The 20,877-nt window shown below is 39.0% G+C and overlaps 2 protein-coding genes across 2 annotated transcripts; one reads left to right on the top strand and one right to left on the bottom strand.

The window, feature by feature from the left end:
- On the top strand, positions 1–18,642 carry LOC135073156 (tyrosine-protein kinase Shark). Its single transcript, XM_063967206.1, has 15 exons — positions 1–254; positions 2,089–2,185; positions 2,269–2,345; positions 2,626–2,834; positions 6,885–7,083; positions 7,980–8,120; positions 8,486–8,591; positions 8,851–9,080; positions 9,378–9,518; positions 9,980–10,319; positions 10,667–10,773; positions 10,872–10,994; positions 11,414–11,613; positions 12,295–12,520; positions 16,404–18,642. Exons 1-15 carry the CDS (start codon positions 219–221, stop codon positions 16,605–16,607), a joined length of 2,436 nt encoding a protein of 811 aa, XP_063823276.1. The 5' UTR covers positions 1–218; the 3' UTR covers positions 16,608–18,642.
- Positions 18,639–20,736, bottom strand: LOC135073129 (insulin-like growth factor-binding protein complex acid labile subunit). The gene is made up of 3 exons (XM_063967174.1): positions 20,410–20,736; positions 20,048–20,290; positions 18,639–19,869 (listed from the first exon to the last, which is right to left on the bottom strand). The coding sequence occupies exons 1-3, from the start codon at positions 20,629–20,631 to the stop codon at positions 19,057–19,059; spliced, it is 1,278 nt and encodes a 425-aa protein (XP_063823244.1). The 5' UTR covers positions 20,632–20,736; the 3' UTR covers positions 18,639–19,056.
- Between the last annotated feature and the right edge of the window lie 141 nt (positions 20,737–20,877).

Here is a 20,877-nt window from a genome sequence, read left to right as displayed (position 1 = left end):
GAGTCATTCGCTGGAAGGCAGAGTCGGGGATACCGCGCCTGTCTGCCGGTTGCTTGCTAGACGCACTCCGCTTACCGCCACCACTAAATCTGAATAATTCGTGTTAAAAATCTAAGCTTAATTATCAACGAAAATGTGTGTTAATAAACGCGGGGAAAATAAATAAGTTAGAACAATTTAAATATTGTCAATATTTTGGTGTTTGTGAAGTGGATATCATGATAACAACCATGACGTCATTCATATTGTTGAAGGTAAGTAATATTTCTAAAATATTTATTAACGATAAACCATTAATTAATTACCTCTTATTAATTAGGTTTTATATTAAATGAATCATCATTGAAGTTCTTATCAGTTTCTTATTTGAGTTCTGTAGTATGTGACGTTTACAATATTAATCGGACTAATACAAAGAGACAGCAAAGTTATCTCTGTCTCTTTTTCCCTTTACTAAGTACGCTTCTGCTGAACGAGATAGCAATATTCTGTTCCTGTTTTTACGATTTGTTTGGTTTCTTGAACGTGTAAATAATAGTGTTAGAAAGAAATAAGCGCGCTCTACACTCGCGGCGCGAAAGGCCGCGAAAGCCGCGAAACGCGTGTGTAGATGGTTTCGCGGACTTTCGCGCGTTCACGTTCACGCTTCGCGCCGTTCCCCGTTCGTTGTCGGTTTTTTGTCCCGCGACAAAGGTTCGCGCTTGGTTCACGGCGCGCGATCGCGAACGCAACTACACTCGCAGTTTTTCGCAGTAGCTGAGAAGAAGCCGTCGCAAGTGGTTGTGCATTATTGCGTTCTTACTAACGTTCCTTTTTTTTTAAATGAGTACTACCTACATGGAATAATGATCTTGAGTTGAAATGGCAATGCCAGATTTTGTATGGAAAGTGGCGTCTTTTTTTTTTTCGCGTGGCCATCGACCAAACTTTGTTTTTTGATTACAAAATAGTGTAATAAACCAAACTTACTATGGCATGTATACCTCTAAACTCAGTCTGAACTGAGTTACGAGCATTAGAAGTTTGATGATTTTCATACTAGATTTGCTTTTTGTGCGCAAGTTTTGTAAGAAATTGCAACAAAATATTGCGCTATTTTTTTATGGCGCTGATTCTGCTCCATACGGATGTCTGGAGCCTTTAATGGATGGTGTTGTTTGTTTACACATACAATGTCACTATTTTGTTGCAATTTCTTACAAAACTTTGCGCGTAAAAAGCAAATCTAGTAATATGAAAATCATCAAACTTTTAATGCTCGTAACTCAGTTCAGACTGAGTTTAGAGGTATACATGTCGTAGTAAGTTTGGTTTATTACACTATTTTGTAATCAAAAAACAAAGTTTGGTCGATGGCCGCGCGAAAAAAAAAAGACGCCAATTTCCGGCATTGTCTTTTATCGAGTGTTTTCAATCCGAACCAATACTTTGGCAGTCCAAACACAAGGACCATAAAAATAAAAATAAGACCCACTATGCCTGGACGCGGATAAGTGACATTTTGAATATTCCTGTGGGTGAATTGAAAAAAAAAAGGACTCACTTATGTCCAGTTATAGAACCTATAGAAAGAAAGTTAAGGATTCCACTCATAGTGGGGCAAGCTCAAGTGAAATATATAAACCCATTAAACATTTTTTATATGTGTCTTATTTTTAATACATAGGTAATTGTAGGTAATACGATATAGCACAGAGCGTCACCGCAGCAGCGACAATCACGTCGTCATCCATTGAGGCCGCGAACGAGACTGCGAGGCTTCGCGAGTGTGGAGAGACACATATAAACGCGAAGTGCACGGCGCGAATCGCGGCGTGAATTCACAGCAAGAATCGCGAGCGAGTGTAGAGCGCGCTATAGAATGAAATATGGCGAGTAGTTTGTAAAGTTTGATTACGCGTAAATTAACACAATAAAATATTTTAAATTAATTTCATAAATGGGTTTGTGAATGAGTGACGCTTTATTCAATCGTCTCAAACACAGTTTAGTTTAATGTGAATTGTCATTTCCGCGCTATGAAATGCTCAAGGAGAAGTTTGTCAGTCATCTGATACTTGTTGAACAAGTTTTCAATTAACTTTTCAGACAAATTCGTTCTTATTGAGGATGAACAGAGAGGATAACGTGAACTGGTTCCATGGGAAAATATCACGAGACACTGCTGAAAACTTGTTAAAGGAAGGTAAGTGATGTTAATCATTTGGAAAAGTTGTTTGTTTACTTGAGCCTGTTTTTTATTTAAACATTATTTTAAATTGGTTGTAGAAGGTGAGGATGGTGTTTTCTTGGTACGTGAGAGCAACACTTCGCCTGGAGATTATGTGCTTTCTGTTTTACATCAAGTAAGAAGTTTTCTTTATGTTATAACCTCAAAGTCTATCAGAGTAAAGTTTTCATTGTGTTGGGCAGTTCCAACTATTTTTTAAAAATCTTTAAAACTGATCAATAATGTTTAATATAATAATAATCCTAGCATAATATTTATGTACTTGAAGAAAGGAAAAAAATAATTGCTTTGTTTCATATTATCCTCTTATTTGAGATTTAGTATTATATTTTCCTTATGATTCTATTCTGTTATTATTAAAAATACTAAGATTTAAAATAAAACATTTGCTGCAGGGGGAAGTAGTGCATTATCAAATACGGAGACATGGTGAAGATGCATTCTTCTCCATTGAAGAGCACACAACAGTACACGGACTGGATACTCTCATACAACATTACCGTGGGGACTCCAATGGGCTCGTCACCCGACTGTCTGTTGTTTGCAAAGGGCAACCTCCACCTCACGAGTCTCGTACTCAGGGAACAACAAATCTTTTGCATCGGTGAGTTGATAATTGTGATTATTACGTTTAGGTTACTATTATTTTTATTCTATAATCTTTTCAGTCAAACCCGTTAAAAAGAATAGATTTATTAAAACAAAAAGTATTTCTCATACTATCAAATCTAATAAGTTTCAATCAACAACCATAATAGACAATGTTTTTGTTATTCTCCAGCTCTCATCGCTCAATAGGGCTTATCAGTTGAAGTAGGAAGTTCTATTAAGATGATAGCAACCCAAATTGCCCTTAATTTTTCATTTGTGTTTCGTTGTTTGAGTAACAGAAGATACCTAGACAGACAATACAAAGCATCTTACAAATACCTTTTAACATTATTTTGTTGTTGTGTTTTTTGTACTACTGTACTGTTTTATTGTGCTTTTTTTAAATTTCTAAGAAGTAAATACTTGTATCAAACTTATTCGATTAGATACTTCTAGATTTTGCTAAAATATATGTCACATACTTAAATACATTTTCTCAAACTCAAATCAATAGAATTTCTTCTGGGGTCATTGAACTCATTGTTTTATTCATGTTGCATTGAAGTACAGCGCAGCCGCGTCTTTCCGTTCTATACATGGCCAGAACGCACCCATAGGAAACTGCTCGTGTATATTTTGGAGTGCTCCTTTGTAAATCTGTTCCTACAAACTATACACGAATTTTGCGTACTGGCTGTGTATAGTTCGCATTGTGGATGCTTGCGGCTTCGATCCAAACTATACTACACTACTTACACTTGACATAAATAATATTATGAATTTAGTTTGATTTTGATGTAGTACCTACCTAAAATATGGAATTCTATTTAAAGTGAAATGTATTTCATGTAACACATTATTATTTTACTGAATCAATATGAAACTATTTTTTTAACACTTGTAAGTAGTTTTTAACCAACTTAAAAAAAAGGTTTTCAATTCGATTTTTCTGTATGTACCTACGTTACCGCAGAACTCCGTCAATTATGAACCGACTTTCAAAAATTTTTTTTTGTTCGATAGGGTATACTCTTGAGGTGGTCCCATTGTCACCAAGTCAGGGTCTGATAATGGGATCCTAGGGAAATCGAGGGCAACCCTCAAATTTTATAGGCACGTATATCATTTTTCATGTTTTATCTTAAGTCCTGAAAATCATCATCTCATATTGATGAGCTTCACTTATATTTACCACTTTTTATAAAATTAATTATGCAGAAACCACAGCAGAGAAGAACACTTAGATTATTGTCTGTCATTCGTTGCACTGGTCTGGCCTTTCGAAAGAGCGCATGTCACAAATCAATTGAAATCCAACCTTATCAAAAGGCAATATGATTTAAAGCTAAAATCTCGTTTTACTTACATTATTGTACTGCTACTCATCACTAGGTGACACTAAACACATGATTCAGTGTATACAACATCTAATGCAAAGTAATAAGGACCATAGTTGAAAATCACTGGGCAAATTACAAATTCCGAAGTAATAATTCCGCTACTCTACAGTAGATGTCACTAAAAATTTAATAGATTAAATTGATTATCTATTACAAATGGTTTAAGGTTTATAATTCAATGATCTCGGCGATAGAATGAATGTTGGGGTAATACACTTTATAAAAGGAGTATCGATATTTTACAAATACTATTTTGTTTGCTATTTTAGATAAGTATTGAGCTCTGTCTAAAAGAGTTTTCCATTTCCTTTAAAATTATGTTAAATAATAGGCCTGAAATTATTACTGCAATTTAATTGTCTGGATCTACGTATGGTCGAAAAATCGTTTGCAAGTTTTGAAAATTTACATTTATACGTACAAACGAATAGTGAAAGTTAAATAAAAGCTATTAATAAAAAACTTAACATAAAAAAGTTCAACGTAATAGGAAATGATTTGAATATATTTATAAGACACAAAAATTGAACTAGGAAAATTTATCTTTTAAGTCTGTCGTTACATTCTGAATTCTTATTCCTCGCTCATTTTGCTACTGCACCATAATAATTAAAATACATCACTTAATCGATAATTTGACGGGATCTACTTTAGGACATCCCTGGCTGAGTAGCGTAGCGAACGAAGCAGAAGTAAAAAAAATTTACATGCTTATCACATTTTTTAAGATAGTCTATTTCTAGTGAGTTAAGAGAAGATTATTTTTTAAACGTGTGTGTAACACACTATTTGTCGTGCTTCCTTTACTAATTTTAATAAAACAATAAATTTATTATGTTCATTTATTTTTTACATTTATTTTATTTTATTACTACCTACTTATATTTATTTTAAACTTGTATGCACATAAAACAGTGTACATAAGGCGGACTTAATGCCTTTCGGCATTTTTAACTAAAAACCCTCTATCAAAATAACGGCACGTGCCGAAAGATGATTCAGTGTTTAAAGAAGATACGCGGATATTAATTACCATGTAATAGAAAGAGAGGTCAATAAATCAAAATGTCGAATAATACAACTACATACTCACATATTGTAATAGCACACTCATTCCAACATTTTACGTCACGCATGATCAGTCCGTATGCGTACTGGCTATGTATATTACGGAATACGATCATTTACCTACGTCACTACAAACTATACACGGGTTTTTGCGTACTGGCAGTGTATAGTTTGGAGGAGCTTAGTAAAAAAAGTATATTCCAAACTATACTCGATTAGTTTCACACCCTTGCGTTCTGGCTATGTATAGATTGGAAAGACGCAGCGCAGCCACACAAGTACATAATACACAACACTTTATGGACGATTTCCTGTTGAATGCATTTATTGGATAAATTTGAAAGCCCCCACTGTACAAACTTTGTACTAAATCAAGTGCAACAAAGACAGGGTGATGACAATAATACAATACTATGTACTTATGTATGTAGGTACTATATTTTTCCTTTCATAAAATACCAAACACGACTAGTCACTGCATTGAACTCTGATTGGAATACCATATGAGTCTAAAGTGTGATAATTACTTACACACGCATGTTCATTATAATGCCATGTGGTTGTAATGATACAATTAAATGTATAGGTATCATAGTTTTGGAAGTAATTATAAAACTAGATCTTAATTAGAGTTATTTCAAAAATGCAACTTGATGATAAAGTTGTGTTTTCTTGCAATGGACATTAACGTTATCACAAAATACATAGAGAAGAGATAAATGTTGCGTTGGGTGAAATACACATCTCCAGTGCTGCCACGTGTTGCGCATTAATCGAGTCGACTCTACTGTCCTTTAAAATATTCGATTTCATTCGATAAAAAAATATGAATGTAACATTCATCTCGTGATCTGAGAATCTCTATCTTGGCCAATTTTTATGGAAAGTTACAAAGGAATTAAGTTCAGAAAAATAAGAAAACCTTGATAAAAGACAAATGACGCACGTACAATTTTGCCTAAGGCTAGTACGATACGACTGTTATTAACTTACAAATCTACACTAATATTTATTCAAATGTTAATTACACGATGAGTAACACTAGTCATACTTAAGAATGTTTTGAAGATGTAGCTGACAAAATATCATAGCAACCATATTCATTCAAGACACATCTGTGTTTGGCAAAGATGAATCACTGTTTATATTAGTGATTCATTGAATATAAATATTATCACTTCTCATTGTATTATTTATTTATCTGAAAGCAAATTCCATTGGATGATTGAATGATAGTTTATTGTTTTGTAAAATTATACTTATGGTGGGTACTAGAAGTAGTAGACTACCGTTTCGTCATGTGCCCCCCCAAGTATAATTTCACACAGTTTAAATAAACCCTGCCATACCAAGACGAAACCTACAGAATGGTTTAATCTAAATTCTAATTACCCTAGAATCAGTTCCTGTGTGGTGCGGTCGCCATTGATATGCCATGATGCCATACAGACCGCTCAAGAAAACACGACTACCTGGGTTTGCCCGTACAAGACCCGATGTGTTAATCCAGAATTATAGTAGCTTTATATTCGATATTTTAAAAAACTTCTTTTATATTAACGTCCCTAAACTAACCACCAATCTCTACCCAACAGGGCAACCGAAGCCGGCGACTTCAATATAGTGTCTCAGATGCTCGCTTGCGGCTACCGCAACCGAGACGCCAAGAACCAAGATGGGCAGACTGCGGTACACATCGCCGCGCGCGCCGGTCGCGACAACATCCTTGCCAAGCTGATAGAGAGCGGCGCCACTGTCAACGTGCGAGACTCCTTCGGGTACACGCCTCTACACGTAAGTACTATGAATATAGAACAATACTGGAACTAATTACCGCAACCGAGACGCCAAGAACCAAGACGGGCAGACTGCGGTACATATCGCCGCCCGCGCCGGTCGCGACAACATCCTTGCCAAGCTGATAGAGAGCGGCGCCACTGTCAACGTGCGAGACTCCTTCGTGTACACGCCTCTGCACGTAAGTACTATGAAGCTAGGACTGGAACTAATTACCGCAACCGAGACGCAAAGGACCAAGACGGGCAGACTGCAGTACACATCGCCGCCCGCGCCGGTCGCGACAACATCCTTGCCACGCTGATAGAGAGCGGCGCCACTGTCAACGTGCGAGACTCCTTAGGGTACACGCCTCTACACGTAAGCCAGGACAATACTGGAACAAATTATCGCAGTCGAGACGCAAAGGACCAAGATGGCTAGACTGCACTATACATCGCCGCCCGCGCAATTTGATATCTGTAATATCTATCAAGTAAAAGGTTCTATTGTTGGTGATATCAATGTTTCGATATTGAGTGTGTTATTTATTTATCGCCGAAATAAAGCCTAAACTGGTTTCATATTTTTATGTCCATCCTGAGGCACATGAAGTAGGACCTACATAGTAGGTATACAGGGTGGAAACGATAAGTGATCACATTCGATTATTTCTAAATTAGACAAGATATCGAAAAGCTGGTTACTGATCCTGAAAGTGCTTCCCTAGCTCTGAAACATTGAATTTTCGGATAGAACCAGTTTATTCTGTAACCTATTATTGGTACCGTTTGAAAGAGCTTGTGAAGCACTTTCAGAATCAGTAATCAGTTTTTCGATATCTTGTATAGTTTAGAAATTATCGAGTGAGATCACTTAACGTTAAGTCTCTTAATAAATCATTGTTCCTACAGTATACATGCCAGAACAACTTGCCGAGTACAACAGAGCTGTTGATCACAAAGGGGAACGCGAACTATCAGATGCGGCACGCGCCCACGGGGAAGGTGCCTCTACACGATGCAGCGCAGCGGGGACACATCGACTGTATCAAGGTAAACAAGGTTTTCATATAAATAAATATTCATTTTTAATTATAATTATTAGAGGACCCACATTACTTTCCTGTGGCTTCAAATTTTAAGACAAGGCGTAGTGTGCCGTAGAAAAGCCCTGTACCAAAATTTGTTACGGTTCATTCTTCTTCTTTTCGTGTCGACAACAAACCTACACAGTGTCAGCCCAAAACTCCGCCACAAGAGTGGCGTTGTCAGTAGCACTCATCAAATCCTCCTGAGTGCAGTTGCTTGGGCATTGATAGGACGGCAGCTACACAACTGTTTTGAAACCAATTTTTGTGGGTCTTTTACCACTACTCTTGGATTTTCTATATACTTCATATTATGTATTGTTTTTGTAGGTTCTCCTGAAACTGAAAGCACCAGCCCACCCGAGAACTTTAGCAAAGGACACCCCAGCAGACCTGGCAAAGCATTATGGATACGTAGAATGTTATCAGCTATTGAGTAAGTCATTACAATTAGGAAATGTATGCTTGGCATGTAGTTCTGCAGGTCTGCTCTCTAATTAATAATACATTATCTTTGACCGTCATTAACTCTCTTCGAAAATATAGACACACCTTTACAGAGTAGTCCCCCAAAACTGTTTTTCTTACCCGACTGCGCCAGAAGAAGGATTATGTTTTTTTAATCAACAATGTTAAAATATGCTTTGACCTTAATGGTGTACCTTTTGATTGACGTAATCATTATTTTTTCACAGAAAACCACAAGCCAGAGCCGTCTTCAACGTCAAAAAGCCAGTGGTACCACGGCACCCTGAATCGGGACGAAGCCGTCAAACTGCTTGAGGATTACTGTCGCCAGCGATCGCTCCTCGACAAGGCAGCGGATGGCGTGTATCTAGTGCGCTACAGCGAGCGACACACGGGCGCTTACGTGCTGACTATGCTAAGCGAAAATACGCCGTATAACTTCATTATAAGAAAAGAGGTAAACAATAGCATGCAAATATTAATGGTTCTCAAAAGGTAAGGCTAATCTCAAAAGGTTAATAACACAGCCCACCCCAACTGTAAAAACTGAAATAAATGATTCGGACTCAACTCGTATTGGTAGAGCGGTAGGTGGAGGTTTGATGACAAAATTTCTGGTTCTGTGCAGGCCCTATGCTAAATTCCATCGCCTCTCTAGACTGGCGAATTGATATGTTCGAATATTTTTTTAACTATAGTTTGGTTAATATTCTCGTAGACCACCAGAAATAGCAAGTGTTTTGTTTTGTTTCAGGGCAATTGGCTTTTTATTGACGACGGCCCATACCTAGAATCTCTTGAAAGACTGATCGAACACTATAACACGGTTCCTGATGGTTTACCGACTCGCCTGATGACCGCTGTTCCCCCGAAGCCTAAACCACCTCTGCCAGAAGTGAGTATAGTTCAGATTAAATAATCTGTCTAGGCTGTATTTATGTTTAAAATTACTTGTTATGTTAGCCGATTGTCCCTGGGCGGGCTGCGCCCTTTACCTCAACTGGCATCCGCAGTATACCAGTGGTCGTGACGCGCTCTCTGCCGTCACGGCATATACTGAGCTGATGCCATTTTGGTGCTTGTACCCGTTCTGTTGTCTAGTTTTAGTTATTATCTTGCTGTGTACCTACTTGCATCGAATAAATATTTTTCTTTCTTTCTTTCTTTCAAAAACTTAAAATTTATTTGCTTTCCTATATTTAAAAACTCACACACATACACAGAATTTATCAACACCACAGATAATTACTTTCAAGTTCAACGTCCCACAAACAAAAGTCTTTGGGTTGAAAACTAATTGGCATTAGTTTATTTGTATATTGGCACACAATATCTTGATCCACCAATTTTTTCCAGTTCTCCACAATGCCACGGACCAAGAAGCCATCGCCGAGCCGCGCCGCCATGAACCAGACGCTATCCCTAGTCAAGCACGACATCCTCAGCGACAAGATCTCCCACCCGCACTCCCCTCCCATCCCCGCCATCCCAACCACCAACAATGCCTTCGAACTGCTCACTCGCAACCTGTCCTTCTCTTCCGACTTCAATAACGACAGTCTGAACAACAACGATGAGGCGCAAGACGACAATGACACGTACAAAGTGCCCGTGAATAATAGCGCGGTGGTGACGCTGGCGGAGAATTATAATGAGATATCCATCAATTCGGAGGGCCAGCTGTCGACGTTGCAAGGTTAGTTCCTTATTTACTTAAAGCAAGTCAGATCCTTATTCATCATCATTATAGAGCAGATTCTAGGTTTGATATTGGTGTACTTGAGACATGATAAGTTTTTCAAAGCATAACGTACGCGTAATTAGTTGGATTAAATTAGACGTATCGTATCGAGTTACCATCAAGTATCAAGACGTCCAGTCCCTGTTTTCATTTATTACTGTTCAAGTTATAATGATCGAAGATTCCCCCGTTTCCTCGTGGTCATACTAGTCTGCCATACCAGTATGACCACGAGGTATACATAATGAGGAAACGGGGGAAGATTCCAGATGTCTTACAAGTCTTAATTACTTCTATTCCAGAATTTATTCCTATGAGTGAGCTGACGTTAGGAGCGGTTCTGGGCGAAGGCGAGTTCGGTTCCGTGCTGCGCGCCACTTATTCTCCGCCAGACCAACCGCCGCAACAGGTAAGTTCTTACTAAATATACAATATATTTTTGGATTTATTACTTTAGTTACCAAGTATTTACATGTAGCACAGCATTGACTATAAAAATTGTTTTAGGTTGCCGTGAAGACACTCCATATGCAGCACACAGACACAAACAAGCGAGAATTTTTATCGGAAGCGAAGACCATGATGTCGTTAAGACATCGATGCATAGTGCGCATGATTGGAATATCTTTGGTGAGTTGTTCAAAAAGCTAACGTTACTTTAAAATAAGTTTCAGTTTCATTTTATAGCTTCTGTTACATAACCAATCAATGGCTAAATACTTAGCGACTTTCTTGCACCTTGGAAAATATATAGTTGAGACATTACTGTTGCCACAAGTATTTCGTCTCTCTCACACATCGTGACATGCTTTTGTAAAGAAACTGACAGTGGCGATAGTTGAACGGTAGATTACGGTTAAATGAACTTCGATGTCAGTGTCAACCCTGAGTTTTCGGAACGGTCGCGCAGCCTTATAAATAAATATTCCTACCTATTACTACTATACTATCTTGTGAAAGAAACGAATGGGGCCACAATCCTGGTGTGATGCTCCATTTGCCTTTCTTATTCTTCCTACATAAAAATATATTCATTATATTGTCCACAGGGTCCACCTCTAGCGATGGTTCAAGAGCTCGTCCCTTTGGGCTCGCTCCTAGAGTACCTGGTCCGGTATCCAGACAAAGTGTCGGCGGGCTACGAGCTTCGGCTGTGGGCGTGCCAGATCGCCGCCGGCATGAGATACCTGGAGCGCCGCCGGTTCGTGCATAGGGACCTGGCTGCGAGGAACATACTGCTGGCTAGCAGGTGAGTTTATTGGTTATATTGTCAAAGGCTTATTAGTGTTGTCAAGGGTGCACCTCTAGGTATTGTACAAAAGCTCGTCCCGCTTGATTCGCTCCCGGATAACCTAGTCCGCTACCCGGATAAAGTGTCGCCGGTTCGTGCATCGAGACCTGGCTGCGAGGAACATACCTACTGTTAGCTAGCAGGTGAGAATAATAGTGGCGAGGAAAGAAGGGAATATAAAATGCATAAGAGGCGCTAATAGCCTAGCGCTATGGGCATGAGACTGGCGATTCTAAGGCGTTGAATCCTGTCGACCGCTGGACAGGATCCAATGTGATAAAAAATTAAGACTATTATTGTAGTGAAAACCCACTTCTATGTTTCGAAGGCCCATCGATATTATAAGTAATTTGTTTGTACACTTTTATATCAATTAACTAATAAGAATATCGACTCGATAACACAGTTAGCAGCCAAATAAACTACATTAAATTAAACAATAAATAAGTTTTAGTTTGGGTTGCTAAGCTTTCCACTATACGCACCTAAACCCCCCTCAGGTGGTATTATTAAGATTGTACAATCATACATTAAAAAATTCCAACTACAACAGAACTCTGTAAGCATTTGTCAACATTTTCTGTAAGCCTTCAAGCAGCCTTCTAGAATAAATAAATAAATAAACTCTATTTCTTTCAGACAACAAGCAAAAATAAGCGACTTCGGCCTCTCGCGGGCGCTGTCCACCGACAGCTCCTACTACAAGGCCAGCCGCGGCGGCAAGTGGCCCATCAAGTGGTACGCGCCCGAGTCCTACAACTACGGCACCTTCAGCCACGCCAGTGACGTGTGGAGCTACGGCGTCACGCTCTGGGAGATGTTCTCATTCGGCAAGCAGCCCTATGGCGACGCAAGAGGCGTGGAGGTACGTGACAACCAGAAAAAAAAGTCATTTTACGACATTTATTTTGAGCTCAAGTGGTACAAGACGGAGTCCTACAACTACGGCACCTTCAGCCACGCCAGTGACGTGTGGAGCTACGGCGTCACGCTCTGGGAGATGTTCTCATTTGGCAAGCAGCCCTATGGCGACGCAAGAGGCGTGGAGGTACGTGAAAGAGAAAACATTTATATCTAAGCTTAGAAAGTAGCAATCGTCGGCGTTCTACAACTATAGTACATTCAGCCACGCGAGTGACGTGTGGAGCTACGGCGTCACGCTCTGGGAGATGTTCTCATTTGGCAAGCAGCCCTACGGAGACGCAAGAGGCGTGGAGGTATGTAACTACGAAAAAAAAAGTTATTTTGAAGGTTAAACGGTACGCGTCGGACTAGCTACAACTACGGCACCTTCAGCCACGCCAGTGACGTGTGGAGCTACGGCGTCACGCTCTGGGAGATGTTCTCATTCGGCAAGCAGCCCTACGGACGCAAGAGGCGTGGAGGTACGTGACAACCAGAAAAAACCTGTTATTTTAAACTCAAGTGGTACACGCATGGATCCTGCAACTACGGTACCTTCAGCCACGCCAGTGACGTGTGGAGCTACGGCGTCACGCTCTGGGAGATGTTCTCCTTCGGCAAGCAGCCCTACGGAGACGCAAGAGGCGTGGAGGTACGAGACAACCGGAAGAAAAACATTTATTTTGAGCTCAAGTGGTACAAGACGGAGTCCTACAACTACGGCACCTTCAGCCACGCCAGTGACGTGTGGAGCTACGGAGTCACGCTCTGGGAGATGTTCTCATTCGGCAAGCAGCCCTATGGCGACGCAAGAGGCGTGGAGGTATGTGACAACGAGGAGAAAACATTTATATTTAATTTTAGGAGGTACGCATCAGTGTCCTACAACTACGGCACCTTCAGCCACGCCAGTGACGTGTGGAGCTACGGCGTCACGCTCTGGGAGATGTTCTCATTCGGCAAGCAGCCCTACGGTGACGCAAGAGGCGTGGAGGTACGTGACAACAAGAAAAAACCTGTTATTTTAAGCTCAAGTGGTACGCGCCTAAGTCCTACTACGGCGTCACGCTCTGGGAGATATTCTCTTTTGGCAAGCAGCCCTATGGAGACGCACGAGGCGTGGAGGTACGTGACAACCAGAAAAAACCTGTTATTTTAAGCTCAAGTGGTACGCTCCTCAGTCCTACTACGGCGTCACGCTCTGGGAGATGTTCTCATTTGGCAAGATGTCTTACGGAGACGCAAAATGTTTTGTAATGTTTTGTATATCTGAAAGTGTTGTGAATGCTTATACTAAAACGTTTGTTTTTATTTGTATACAGAACAATAGTGTCTAGACAAACCTAAAGAGGATTTAGGACGCTATTTGGATCAAATATGTAATTGCTCAATAATGAATAATAAATAAATAAAATAAATAAATAAAAGGCGTAGAGGTGAGAAAAAAAATGTTCATTCTAAGAGCACTTCCAAAGAGGCTACCAGTAGAATAGGATGCGGGATTATTCCACTTTGTTCACCTGGATGGATTTTTAGTGTCCTCATTTCACCTCGTAACTATTTCACTCAGGCCACTCTTAGTTCACCCAGGTGAACAGATGCGAAAACAAAGTGGAATAATCTGATGCGCGCCGCGATAAGCTTTCATCGATAAGATTTTATCATGGCGCGCATCCTAGCTCAGCTGGAAATCATTGGGGGATGTGTGTAACAGTAGTACACGTCCTGTGGCTGTGTGTATGCTGATGGTGGAGAGCACTTTAGAGGTCTCAACGTATTTTTTCGCATTATCTCTACCACTGCTTAGGGACAATGAATGATAATAGTCTCTTAAATGGATTCATGTTTCAAAAAGTTGCATTGACATCCGTTTTATATGATACCACATTCAGTCATATTATCTATATCAGATAATCCAAAAATGCATGCAATCATTTATAGATTCTTATTACAAACAAATAACGTCATTTCTGTTATTATTCAAGGCACCCAATTTTAGTGGTTTGTGATTTGTAGTCTGCGTTGATTTGTGAAATACGCCAAGTCAGTTCATTATTCCTTGTTATATTGGTAGTACTGGGATGCCACATCATGAAAAATAAGGCATCAGTAAATAATAAATAAATAAATAAATCTTTGGACAATTTCACACAGCGCCAGCTAGCCCCAAAGTAAGCAACTTAATGCTTGTGTCATGGGTGCTAGCTTAACGGATATACTACTTATATACTTTTTTTTTTTTTAAATACATACATATTATACATAGTCACACCCAGACCCGTCACAGAAATTAAAATTCATCATTTCAATTTTCTGCCCGGCCGGGAATCGAACCCGGGACCTCTCGGCATAGTAGTCCGTTCTGAACCACTACACCAAACGGCCGACAGATTACGTACGTATAGTATTACGTACTTTCAAGGTCAAGTCAGGCCTGTTCATCTCCGCGAGTTTACATCGAAAACAAAACACGCACGATTGCCCCCTACAAGAGTACTATTCGACAAGGCCTCACATACGAGCGAACATTGACTCACGCACGCGTATTCTTGTGTATGATGGAAAAAAATAAAGAAAATGTTGTACTAAATACTGTGCAGTATTTAACTGCCTAAATAATAATAAAAACACAGAATGTACTTTTTTAAGTTGCCTCAAGACACTGAGAGGTAAATAAGTAGTTAATATTATTCATGATAATTCATGCTAAATCATGTATTTCCTCCGCCATTTTCTGCAGATTGGCACCTCACGTCACATCATTTTACCGAAGTCAGCCCTATAGCTTCGGCGCATTACCGATCACTGACGTTTGTCAACAAAACTTCTGACAAACTTGCTTGACTCTTGAGACAAGCTAAATTACACCATATTGTTAATGACATTGAGCATACATTTTTTTAAATACCTTCGCGAAGTAAAACTTCTGTACGTAGTACTTATTATTATTCTGTGGTCAAGTCGCGAAAATGAGTTACTACCTTACAAGTCTGAGCGCTTTTAGCCTTGCAAATGTGCAGGACTATTTATTATCCGGCTAGAAAACTGTACGGAACTGTCGGAGCCAGATAACTGTGACTGGAGTAGAAGAGCGGAGTGGGCTGTACGGATGCGGTGAAACGGAGAGCGGTGGACTGTAGACTGTAGATATGCTCCGCTGACGGTGTCTCCAATCGCTGCACTACTATACTATAATCGGTGGTGGATCGTTGCCACGTCTTCGTACCTCGTGGCTTCTATACTATGTGCGGTGTGACGCTATAAACGGTGAACACGGTGCGGTCGATGTCACACGCTGTAGGAGTCCGGTCAATACGGTATCCGAAGTCGCTATGCTATAACGGTGTCCGATGTCTATGCTGTAGTCGTTCTTCTATTCACTATCTTCACTATGCGCTCGGTGAGAGTAGACTGTTCTTCGTAGACTATTCACTTCGGTTGCTTGTAGGAGACTATGCTAGGTGCGGCCCGGCAGCCTGTTTAAATACCCATAAAATCCCGCCTATTTTCTAGAATAATACGCGGTCCGCCCGTATTCGGGAATACGCAAGTACTTACTCGAACTCGCGGGAGTCGTAAACAAACTATAAGGCGTCCGGATATGAGCCTTATCGCGTAGATCGTAAGGGCGGTTATCGCGGGCGCGCGTGCTATCGCTGTCCTTTGCGCACTCGCGCTGTCTCTATCTTTTGATGTACTTGCCGAGCGCCGATGATTCATTACATATCTATAGCTATAGGTGCGTATATGTATTTACTGCGGTTTCTTTTGATATTTTTAGGGTTCCGCTCGGCCGATTTGTAGTCGTCCTGCACAGCAAATGTTAACCATTCCTCTTCCCACAGGCGATACAAGTGGTGGAGAGCGGTCAGCGGCTCGAACGTCCCGCGGACTGCCCCGACGAGATCTACCAAGTCATGCTGGACTGCTGGGCCTACTGTCCCGACGCAAGGCCCTCATTCAGCGAGTTGGTAGACGTGTTCTCACGCCACCCAGACTACGTCAATATCAGCCAGCTAGCGCTAGACAACGACGACGCGCTCGCGTGAACAGGTTAAGGTATAAAGCTTCAACCACACCAACGTGGACAACAATGAGGGTTTTCGCGATTGAAAAATCCGCCAGATGGCAATACGTAGACGCGAGGTCCAAATGCTGCATGATTGGTTATTTTTGACATGACATTGACAGATATGTCAAAATTCACCAATCATGCAGCTGCATTTGGACCTCCCATCTATGTATTGCCATCTGGCGGATTTTTCAATCGCGAAAACCCTCATTGGACTGTCATGGGTCGCGCGACCTGTCATTGGCCTATGATCGCGCCGGCGATGGCGATCTGCACGCGTTGGTGTGGTTGAAGCATAATAGTCAATTAGTATATCGTTTTGATGTATAGGCGACGGCACATTTACTAAGCTGTTTGTAATATGATGTGCGATAATGTGTGTCGACTATACGGCATATGAGCTCTTATCGTTTTTTTCTAAATGTTTATTTTAGTGACTATATTGGACTTTTGAAAATAAATTTCCCAGTATAATTTAAAACCTGCTACAGTATCGGGTGAATAAGAGACCTGTAAAGTTTACATCAAATAACTTATTAAATTATGATAAACGCTGAAAAGACATCTACATAACAGTTTTTTTATTACTATACCACTACTGGTCTTCCGACGTTCAGATTAAAGACGATTGACGATTCATGTTACGCTAAATAACTGGCAATAGGTATGTTGATATCTAACATAATAGGTGGTTTGACACGGCGATTTTACGCCAAGTAAATATTTTATGCTACCTAGGTACGTAATGTATGATTTTTTTTTAGTGCAGTTTATTTCGCTGCAAAAATTAAAACTTCTTATGAACTGAAAACTGTTTATGAAAACATTGTTAGAAATAAGTGTAACGTCGCTTTTCGAAATTTTTATTTTTTGACTTGGGGCCTTGGTGTATGAATGCAAGTAATTTTATTGAACACATTGTAACCTAAGGGCTTATTTCACATTATAATAGTTTAATTACACTGATACTAGATTTCTTAACGAGCTTCCTTTTCCAACAGAATTTGAACAAATTACTGAAGTTAGTTTACTTTCATTGCAATGATAGGCTGTTATGCATCAGTGAATTTGTATTATCTTCCGTTTTACGAATGATCCCGCTAGTATTTTTATTGTACAGCGTGATTGAGATCTAAATGAGAATTTTAGGAACTACATTTTTTCATAGATTCTCTATGCACTGACATTTCAGTTCCAAAAATTGTCAGACGCATCAATTACGCTGTATAATTTACATTAGAGTGTTGTCTAAATGTTTTGAGTATATGAATGGGTAAGATGGTGAAAGCTGGAATGCCATGATGTGCCTGATAACGTATTGTTTTAGTATTAATATAATTCAACCACTTGTAAATATAATATAGATATTTAAATTATGTATTTGTAATCAATGTTAATTTTATGATAATGATAAGATTTTATTATAGATAGATTGATAATGCATTTCCACGTATCACTCATCCTAGGCTAGTTTGATTCTTACTGTATTAGAAGCATTTTTCTCTTCTCTCTCTAATCTGAGCATTTCTAATGTTTTGTTCCTTTACAACCAAAATAATATTATGAATTGAATATTTTTTTATTAGAATAAAAATCCAGAGTAGTTATATTTTTACATTCCATTTTTATAGTAGCATTATTACATGAGATGTGAAAATGCTGTATCCGCTTAAATTTATTGTACTTGGAGTATTCACCTTTAAAATTGTAATAATACAAATTAGTTAATTAACAGCATTTAAATCAATTCGGATTGTTTTGGGGAATGGGCCATTTACATGCCATAGTAAAACATTTAATTGCCATGAGGTTGTGTTACGATATGTACAAAAGTTTATATAGTTACCGAAATTGTTTATTTTATTAAGAATTTATATTAAATTCTGCATGAGTCTGAATTTTAGCTTATGATTTTAATGATAATTTTATATTTTGACAGATCATATTATTATTATATTAATTAATCAAAATGTGATAATGGTATTTATAAAAATAAATAAACTTTACCTAAATTATAAGATTTTTATTTCTCCGTTTTTTTAAATAATCATAACATTCGAATATAATTACAGACAAAATGGAAACACTAATCGTGCACCTATTATAAAAAATCATTTCACTATAAAAATTTATCTTGTTAAACATCTCACAGATTCTACAACCTTTATTATTTATTGCTAGCTATTAATACACTCATGAGGATGTTATCCTTATTAATATGTAGGTACCTAAGTCATTTTTCTCAGAGTACAAATTCAAAATCTTAGTGCTAAAAATATTTGACTAATTTATACTAATCATAGATAGTGTCACGAAAAATCGTCTCACAACACTGTATCACAATTTGATAACACGCTCCCGATACTACTTTTTGTCCCATTTAGATAACAGTTTTTGTTCTGGTTTATTTAGATATAGTAACCGTTTTATACGACGATGCGGCACGACTCATTATAGGGCGGCGGAGGAGTCTCAGCTCGATCAGGCGGCCTTATAGCGTCCACTTGCAACGCTGCCGCTTCTACTATCGGCACTCCATAAGTACGGAGCGGCGGGCTTCGATCAGGCAACGACGGATGCCTTCGGTAAGATGGCGGCGTATCTAAATCAGGACTGATCATGTTACTCCAAAGTAAATTCGTCCTCATGTCGGTCTCTCTCACTCTCTGAGCTCGTCTCCTTTGCCGACCTGTTTGTGGCCGAATGCAATTCAATTGACCACAGTGACAGAACTTTCTAAGCCATATGTACGTCCCCACTATACCGATAGCTAAACCTAGTTCAATGCCTATGACGAACGCCTGCATTGACGAAAACTCTTTGTCAAACTTCTCGAAAGGTGTGAGAGTTGTTGCTCTAATCTCAGGACCTGTATCATTTTTAGCTGTTGTTCCTGTTATATTCCACACCTGGCTCACATCAACATCTTCTTTTTCTTCTGGAACCATGGATATCATTTTTTCTGACATATTAGGGGCCTTTTTTCTGCATTGCTTCTGGTAAGTTATACCTCTAGAAATAATCCACGATTCTGCAGCTACAAAATCGGATGTGCATTGCCTTAATTGGAAGTAATCGTTTCTTAGTTCTATCCTTTGTAATTTCTTTAGAGGAACTAATAATTTCGTATTTAATGTTATAATGTTGTTTTCACTGATATCTAATTTTCTAAGTTCGGGTAATCTGGTGAATAGTCGGTCTGGGAGTGATTTGATTCTGCAGTTGTTCATGTTGAGCACCTGTAAAGATTAACAAATAAAATCTAGAGATGTCTGGAAGGAAACGTCTTCAGCAATAAGACCGGCAATTGTTTTCAATATTTATTTATTATTATTTCATGCTATTTGTGCAATAAATTATTTAGATACGAGTGTAACATTCAAAATAATATTAGTGGTTATAAAATTAGCAACTTACTTGTAGTTTTTCATGCATTATAAATGGTTCATTTTTCAAATCATTTTCAAATATATTCGACGATAGGTCCAGCGAAATCAGTTCTGGAGTGTCCCAGAAAAGATCGGAGGGTATGTACCTCAGCCTATTGTTACTGAGGTCCAAATGGGCCAACTTGTCTAATCCTGAGAACGCATGTAAACCTATCCAATATATAACATTGTACGAGAGGTTCAAAACTTCTATGTATAAATAGCCTGCCTCCTGAAAAAAAAGAATTTAAATAATTAATTACTTGTGACTTCGTTATGATGAAGTGTGTGGGTATGAGTTATCTGCTGCAAACATTATGGCTACGTTAAGGAACGTAGAGCATTTCTTACCTTAAAACAAAAATTTTCCAATTCACTGATCATATTGTGACTAAGGCTGTATATTTGTACAGCATTGGGCACTCCCACTTCAATACTGATAATGTTCTGATCGACGCATGTTGCTCTATTCATGCCATAGTACTGATCACAGTCACATTTTTTCGGACACAATTCGCCACAAACACAATCCAAAACCACCAGAACTAGAACGTAGGAATATTTCAACTCCATATTTTGCAATTTCGCACAATACTTTCACTGGGGATGTTTATTCGCATTGTGGTGAGTAATCTGATTCTAATAATTCGGATTGCACTGATGCTAACATTAAGTAGAACAACTGAATGACAGCGAAGTTGATAAAACGAGCGTTATCAGGTGCACCTGATAAGGTATTACTTGTATGGTTATACTTAGATAGCTACGTCTTTGATAAAAAGCACCAATTAATATCTAATGGACAACTTTGGGTACAAG

This window comes from Ostrinia nubilalis, chromosome 1, assembly GCF_963855985.1.
Source record: "Ostrinia nubilalis chromosome 1, ilOstNubi1.1, whole genome shotgun sequence".
Taxonomy (NCBI): Eukaryota; Metazoa; Arthropoda; class Insecta; order Lepidoptera; family Crambidae; genus Ostrinia; species Ostrinia nubilalis.
The sequence above is the reverse complement of the archived record's forward strand: the minus strand, read 5'-3'. Positions and strand labels throughout refer to the sequence as shown.

Bases quoted from the DNA above. Each gene is read 5' to 3' on its own strand.
- LOC135073156 (XM_063967206.1), top strand. From the start codon at position 219: ATGATAACAACCATGACGTCATTCATATTGTTGAAG. The intron at 10,774-10,871 runs GTAAGTTCTTAC...AAATTGTTTTAG, and splicing joins CAGACCAACCGCCGCAACAG to GTTGCCGTGAAGACACTCCA. The intron at 12,521-16,403 runs GTACGTGACAAC...CTCTTCCCACAG, and splicing joins GCGACGCAAGAGGCGTGGAG to GCGATACAAGTGGTGGAGAG.
- LOC135073129 (XM_063967174.1), bottom strand. From the start codon at position 20,631: ATGGAGTTGAAATATTCCTACGTTCTAGTTCTGGTGGTTTTGGATTGT. The intron at 20,291-20,409 runs GTAAGAAATGCT...CTTTTTTTTCAG, and splicing joins TGGAAAATTTTTGTTTTAAG to GAGGCAGGCTATTTATACAT. The intron at 19,870-20,047 runs GTAAGTTGCTAA...TAATCTTTACAG, and splicing joins TAATGCATGAAAAACTACAA to GTGCTCAACATGAACAACTG.